The 7,469-nt window shown below is 34.2% G+C and overlaps 3 protein-coding genes across 4 annotated transcripts in view; 2 read left to right on the forward strand and 1 right to left on the reverse strand.

Moving 5' to 3' along the window:
- The window catches only part of LOAG_16710 (hypothetical protein), a gene marked incomplete at both ends in the record, with an annotated part of 2,360 nt that extends 976 nt beyond the window's left edge, over window positions 1-1,384 (forward strand). Inside the window, 3 exons of the mRNA XM_020449360.1 lie at window positions 350-543; window positions 757-907; window positions 1,151-1,384. Coding sequence (XP_020307128.1) covers window positions 350-543; window positions 757-907; window positions 1,151-1,384 — 579 coding nt within the window. The remainder of the gene's footprint in view (window positions 1-349; window positions 544-756; window positions 908-1,150) is intronic.
- A 555-nt stretch (window positions 1,385-1,939) lies between these two features.
- LOAG_11013 lies at window positions 1,940-5,708 on the reverse strand (the record flags this gene model as incomplete). 2 transcript variants are annotated; one of them, XM_003146536.2, is made up of 8 exons in its annotated part: window positions 5,548-5,708; window positions 5,242-5,413; window positions 4,804-4,978; window positions 4,302-4,492; window positions 3,357-3,470; window positions 3,003-3,061; window positions 2,847-2,900; window positions 2,587-2,721 (listed from the first exon to the last, which is right to left on the reverse strand). In XM_003146536.2, exons 1-8 carry the CDS (start codon window positions 5,683-5,685, stop codon window positions 2,587-2,589), a joined length of 1,038 nt encoding a protein of 345 aa, XP_003146584.2. In that variant the 5' UTR covers window positions 5,686-5,708. The 2 variants fall into 2 exon arrangements, with proteins under 2 accessions (XP_020307129.1, XP_003146584.2); XM_020448273.1 differs by having other exon boundaries at window positions 1,940-2,721; window positions 5,242-5,708.
- A 1,337-nt stretch (window positions 5,709-7,045) lies between these two features.
- The window catches only part of LOAG_16711 (DNA polymerase), a gene marked incomplete at both ends in the record, with an annotated part of 16,914 nt that continues 16,490 nt past the window's right edge, over window positions 7,046-7,469 (forward strand). Inside the window, one exon of the mRNA XM_020449361.1 lies at window positions 7,046-7,318. Within this exon, the coding sequence (XP_020307130.1) occupies window positions 7,046-7,318 (273 nt within the window). The remainder of the gene's footprint in view (window positions 7,319-7,469) is intronic.

Below are 7,469 nucleotides of genomic sequence, written 5' to 3' on the forward strand. Positions count from 1 at the left end.
AAAAAAGGAGAAAGGAAGCCTTATTCGGTTGAAATATTTCACGAGTACAGCATTTTATGGCAAATGAAGGGTGAATCCTCCTCCTTCACTTTCTCCTCCTTTTTATATATGTGTTTTCGCTTTAACATTATCATTGCAGCCAGCAAACGGTCTTAACGCTTTCTTCTAGAAACAGAAGAATACCCTTGCCATCAGTTCCTGTTGGATACCCGCTAAAAGTGTCCATTCAATCGTGTTGGTGCTCTATTTATTGTTGCTAATATTTAAAAAAAAAAACTCAAATTATATATCCTGATGGAATATAGTTGTTTATTTCATTCTGAATTGTCGTATAACCTTTCTTTTATAGGGTTACGCATTGTTTTTGCTCTTAGAAAATACGGTATCCCGCTTTTCACGTCCATCTGTTATGGATTTGAAAATGGGTACACGACAGTACGGGGATGACGCAACTGATCAGAAACGACAATCTCAAACCAATAAATGTCGTGAATCCACAAGCGCTTCCATTGGGATTCGGCTGGTTGGAATGCAGTTATATAGGTGATTTTGCTTCGACTGTCCTAGTTCGCGCCATTTTCTCATTCCTTAACTACGAATTTCAATCACATTATATTGTAATGAAGTTTAATAATTGTACGCTGGTGAGCAAAATCCACTTTCATCTTTTTTATGTATGTTTCTGAAGAACAAAGTTTAATTTTTCTCATTTGCAGTTCATCTACAAATGTGAATTCAGTTTAACTTAATGTTTAGGGAAGAAATTGGCACATACGTCTATGTGAACAAATATGCGGGCAGACAAATGACCTGTGAAATGTTTCGCGAGACATTAGCTGAATACTTTATTAATGCTGGAAAGATACGAAGCACTGCACTGCTGAAAAAACTAACCACTCTAAGAAAGGTGTGTGACTGCACTGTATGAAGACAACGTAAGCACAATGCAAAACATACAATATAAGTGCGCTGAAGAAAGGAACGTATCTTAACATTGTTTTTGAAGCCGATGAGCGGGAATTAGTGCAAATCATCTTTTAACAAGTTCATAATTTGGCAGAACAACTGTGTACCATATGTGGCACAGTTTTGGTTAAAGCATAATGGCCTCTTTTTCCGCTTCTTTAACTTACCATTGCTTATCTTGCAGCGACTAGCCGAAGCTGATGGCTATCGATTCTTCTCCAGTTCCTTGCTGATTGCATTTGATGGTAAAAAACGCGACGACACATCTATTGATCTGCGAATGATTGATTTTGCTCATTCAACCTGCTCCACTTTGTTGGATGATGTAAGATATATCGGTCCTGATGATGGCTACTTGCTAGGATTGGATTCTTTGATTAATTCGGTTATGGATATCATTAATCGATGCCTAACTTGATACCGTTTTTAGATTTTGATGTATTTGAAGAAAAAGTCGTTAATACCTCGTCCTCAGTTTTGGCAGACTCTGCTGTGGTCTCTTTCCTCAGAGATCTGTACATTCCTATGTTGTGAAATGAGATATTTCTCCATAACTTTAACCTTCTCATTATTTCCTTTTTTTATCTCTTGTTCATAGTGTGAAGCTTCATTACGTTTGTTGTTTTTAAGTGATGAAACTTATTACAAAGTGAAATCCTTGAAATGGTGCGAATCGATTGCCAAGAGAGCCCGTCATTTCCCATATTTCATCTCTTAACTAATCATGACCTTCTCTTTTCTGATATTTCTAATATTACTCTGCATTGCCAAGCGGTATTCAAACTTATTACCAAGTGGGGGGCAGAATATCTGATTTGCGGTAACCTTCCAGTACTAGCAAGGACAATGCGGTTAGGGTAAACTTAAACGAGTAAATGAAATTTAAAACATTTAAACAAATTACTTAAGACCAATATCGCAAACTTTGCTTCGCTATCATAATCTGTCGATCTGATTCTGTCTTCGTGCTAATTGATATTATTACTCTTTATTAATCACTGCCACAGTCGTGCTTAACTTTTGCGATACGCTTATTATATTATTATTTCAGTGAATGGCGTAACGACTGCTAACATAGTTATGGTAGTGACTAGTAAAGCAGTGGTTGCAACCGTTAAAGATATTACAAAATATGATTTACAAATGGAGAATTTACACATGTGGTAAGACAGGAATGGTATCAGTATGTTTGGAAAAGTAGAAATAAGACAAACAAACAAAAAACTGCAGCTGAATAACCACCATGTGTGATATCTAACTAATCGACACCTCATATACATTAACTAAACACTTTCAAAACTTTCAAGTAATTTCTGGAAGCTCCGTCGATCAGCTGATAACAGCACAATCGACAGTTTAGCCATAAGGATAGCAAGTTCAATATGGACCATCATGGTACGATGTCGAGTAAAGGATTGAAATAGGGTTTAAAGCATGCCGTTCGACACGGTGTAATGAAGTTTACGATGCTAGACCTTATCTTCATTACACTTCGATGTCCTTTTTTGTACCCGAAACAATGATGACAGTAGGAAAGTACAGAAACTACAATAAAGAAAATAGAGGCAGCGATTCGACAATCTCTTTATTATAAAGAGATGGGGATGCGATAACATGACGTTATGCATCAACATCCGTTAAAAGTCTTCTCTTGTCCGGCATTCGCAATGTTGTGCGAGCTTTCATTAATGTCCCTTTTGAAAAAGCGTGCAAAAGCATACCAGAGAAGCATAAGAGTAAACCAACTGTATTAACCTGCAATATGAGCAAATACTCGAAGTTCAGCCCAGATTACTTTAATCCGAAGATTTATAATTTTGTATGATGCACTTGGCTAATGAATCGAAAATCTGCGAATTGACTTCTGCAAGTATACTTACCACAGAAAAATAATCCCCGTTAATAAAATGTGCCAACGATAATGTTACTACTTCCTGAAATAAATCTGAATAAAGTTAAATAAACAATAAGTTAGGCTTGACCGTTTTAAAAATTAAGACTGATTTTGTAAAAATAGTATTTTAGCAAGCACTTACCTTGATTATCCCGAATATGTTTAAGGTGATACCCGATGTATATAAAAGAAGAAGATATTCTAAAACTGAATAATAAATTACTTTACAAAAGTAATCACTAAAGAATAACATCATCACTACTTCCAGTACCATACTGTTAAGTTTACTGGTATATAACGCCATCGGCTTCCTTCTGAGGCCATATGAATCCTGGTTGGAAGTGTTCTATATTACAGTTCAGTAGATGCCTAAGAAAATGCACCATTTGCTGGATGTTTAAATATACCATACATCGAAGGTTTCGTTACATTTCAACTACTGATTATTTTTCGAATCAAGTGACTACTTAAAAAGTATATGAATCGCAAATGTTACCTGCCATTTCCATTGCAAAAGCCAAGAGACCACCGAATGAAATAAAAAACAAAACATAAAATGGTGCATGATCATTAAGATAATGCGTCATTTTATCAAAAGATAGTTGCGAACCTGAAATTGTCAATTCCAAATTGCTTCCCATTAAATAATAGTCGTATGATATACACCTAATTCAGTCTAATTGTGGTTAGAAAAAATTTACATACATTACAGTAGACAATAGTGCTCCATAAAATTCAAAACTCAATAAATGTGCAGAAGTCAATAATTAGAAAATACGAAAAAAAAGTCCTAAATCCAAAGAGGGATTATGTACCGCAATAGATGAAATATGTTGCTGAATTAAAATACTCTTTTCATAGATTATAAACCACATCTGAGAATATTATGCAATCAAATGATTTCTGATGACTACGAAATCAAAACAACGTAACATCTTCAGTTGATTGCTAATTACAGTTTCTTAAATTACATCACTCTATTGTCTCTTTAAAGAAAATGAGCTATCAAATTAAAAAGTGGATAGGATGAAGCACTAAATCATAAAATTTATATAAATTTCAAAGTATACATAATCTACGATATATTTTAACCAAAAAACTAGAGTTTGAAAAAAAGTAACTGATGAGGCGTACAAGTTTTTTTTTTTTCGTCATTTTTATATATTGAACGCATTTATTAATGTATAAATATAGGTTGAAACTGCCAAATTGGAATAAAAACATAAAAAAGAAGAAACAGCTCAAATCGCAGAAAGGAATAAATGCAAGAAACCTTCAAAAAGGATGGAGAACACAATAGAATGAAATGAAAGATAAGCGAAAATGCTGAGCTCCTCTTCCAACTAATCGAATAAAAGTAAGTCTCGGAATTATTTGCTCTTTATAACCCTACTTTTTTTAATAGCCCTGGAGTTAATTAATGGATCTTGTTCATTATTACCTTCGTACATTAAGAAAAGAGGAAGAATGGCAAGAAACATCCACGGTTGTACATACGCAACCATATCCAGTGGATGCTTGAGTAATTTTTCCTCTCCTTGCATAACAATTTGTGAAACTGTCCATCGTAACCCCGTACATGCTGCTGCTAATTCAATCAACAGTAAACCACGAAGTTCGAATTGAGCTGATCTGGAAAGGAAAATATTACTAATGAATAAGACATGTACGAAGCAATTAAAAATATAAAATACTTCTGCCCTCTTTCTACCATCGTGCAATGTAGCAAGGAATAGACCACTTTTATGCGTTGAACTAATTTCAGGATAAGAATAAAGGATCAAAGAATATCATATTTCGCAACACTTCGTCTAATAACTTCCATAAAGGACAAAAGAATGATTATTACATAAACCAATTTAAAAAAAGAATAACTAAATTAGGTTTTTTTTCTTTTTAAATTTAGATCCTTTTCTTCGTAACAGTTCTAAAAACAAGTAGACCTCCAAGTGAAGAGAAATAAGCCAAACGCAATAAGTCCAGCAGATATGACAAGAATAGGTCGCCATCGTTCCAAATGTAATAGTAGAGCAAATGTAACCATAAACAAAATGCTGCTTGATTTTGCCATTGTAAAAAAGCTTACTGTCACATATTTAAGACCCCAATTTGATAAACCTAAAGAGAATTCAGTTTAAGTCTGACCTCGTTGCTGATGTTCACCGCAACCTTATTGCATACCTATAAAATATTTGAATTTTGAACTACTTAATAAATATATAGCAAATAATATAAGCCATACTTCTCATTTCACTACGGTGGAATGTGTTCTATGACATGTTTTTCTTGCAAGCAAAGTGGCAGCTCAGATGGAAATAAACTATTAAAGATGATCAGTTTCAATATGCTCTATCGACATTTCTGAATAAGACAAAACATACCAATATCCAGCGAAGCACATATGCCAATTGGTACCAGCCATTGTAGCTGATCTTTGAATGAAATTCGAGTGCGTCTATTTGTCCGACACTCCATAATAAAACGAATAATCATGGCAAAGAAGTATTTGATGGCATAATGGCAAGTGACGACAAGAAGTGGAAATTCGTAGCTCTGCGATATGGATTTTTAGATTCAAGTTAATTTAACACTAAACATTAATTAGAGTCCAGCTCAATCTTCAGTTTCTAGAGAATATATATATGCAAACGGTTAAAAAAAAACTAAAACGATTTATATGTTGCAACCTTAATGAACCACTTCTGAAAGAAAGTAAGTCCAATTGAAAGCGGGTAATATATGCACACGCCTGCCAATATATTCCACATGGTAACGCTTTCTGGTATTCCCCCTTCCTTGTCCTCATTTCCTGATCTATTCCTCATGACGAGAATTACAGCATCTATAATATTTGAAAATATTTGTAATATAGTGTACAATGATTGATGATGTTTGGAACAGGCGGATACATCAGCAGTGTGAGTTAAGCAAGTAACATACATGAAAAACAAAACGTATTAAAATAGTTTCCCATCTGGGATGTGCGTATAATGCGTATTCATCTCAGCAAAACTTCAAATTTATTAATCAACCCATCCCGGAGAAAATCCGCTGTTCCAGAAAAAACCATCGCACATTCAATGAGAAATTTTCGACACGGATGCATAAAGTAAAGATGTAAATGGCTGAATGATGATGCAGGGATGGGACGACAACTGAGACCTTCATGTCGAGGTTTCAGATCTTTAACCTAACCCAATTTGAACACCAATTATTGCATAACAACAAACAAAGTGTCATCTATTTGAAATATTTATCGATTGCCACCAAAAAGTGTAAGAGTATATATACATTAAATAGCACAATTACAAATTTACCAAAAAGAAAAGAGACAAAAAATTCCGTAACTTTGCCTTTACAAAACTTGAATAATTTATAATTTGACATATTTATAACATAAGACACTTCACGCTCTGAAGACAAACGGTACGTAGATAGAACGTACGTGGACCAAACGTACGACATCAGAATACGGAATAAGTATGCTCCAGCATGCAAATATCATAGTGGGCATGTTATGACAACTGTTCATCCCATCAGAATACTTAAAACTGATATACAATGACTGGTTATCACTGATTAGCTTCCTGTTATTCAGTTCGTTTTAACTATCTCCATCCTTCATCAAAGACTTCCCTATCATTCTTATCGATATTAACGCTAGTCACCAAAATTCTTTTGAAAAAAACGCGCCAAAATTTTTAAATTTAATTTTTCAAGGCTCATTGTCGCACAGTTTCCCTTACTATGCGATCATCGCGCAGTTTCCCTCACTACAAGTAAATGGATTAAGAAATATTATATTAAGGTTGCATTAAAATGTAAATGATGGTGGTGTCAATGGTTTTTGAGTGTTATCATCAATTTGTTTGTTTCAGATTTAGGTTAAATGTAGAAACGGACTGCTGAAAAGGAAGTGAAGAAAATGAGAATTTTTTTCAGATTAAAAAACTGAAATGATATGGTTGCATTAAGCTGATATATTCGGGATGGATCAACAAACGAACAACGCTCAGGAAAAGTGAGAATCTTTCGGATTTTGTCAATATAAATTTCAGATTTCAGTCTCAAGATACTCCCCATCTAAGTAAATTTTAATGAATATTGGCTCAAGCCGAACATCTTGTACTCTTCGATTTTTTATGGAAACAGAACAGTGGGGACTTTTCATCTAGTAACAAAACTATGGCTTTGACTCTTGGTTTGCTTGAAACTTTCTTGGCGGGGAAAAATCGGATTTCATCTGAGACTATTTATTTCTACGTATGTATTTCCGATTATGAATTCTGCTCCTCATTAAATGAATTACGACCATTTAGTAATATTCTTAAACTTGATTCTAGCTATGGTTCTCGTCTACAAAAAATTCGCTCGTCGGAAATTCTGGATCAGAAATTTGGTTTCCAGCGTTACACTGACATAGAATGGAAGAATGCTTGGTTGTTGAATGTTCAGTCGGTGGGTTTCACTCAGAATATTGCCAAACATTAATTACTGTTTAAAGATTGTAAAATATTGTTTGTAACTTCTTTCATTTGGTAAATTTTGGACAGTAGAATTAAATGTTAAGATATTATGCTCGAAACTTCTAGATATATGAAGAATGATA

The sequence above is a fragment of the Loa loa genome, assembly GCF_000183805.2.
Source record: "Loa loa unplaced genomic scaffold supercont3.14, whole genome shotgun sequence".
Taxonomy (NCBI): Eukaryota; Metazoa; Nematoda; class Chromadorea; order Rhabditida; family Onchocercidae; genus Loa; species Loa loa.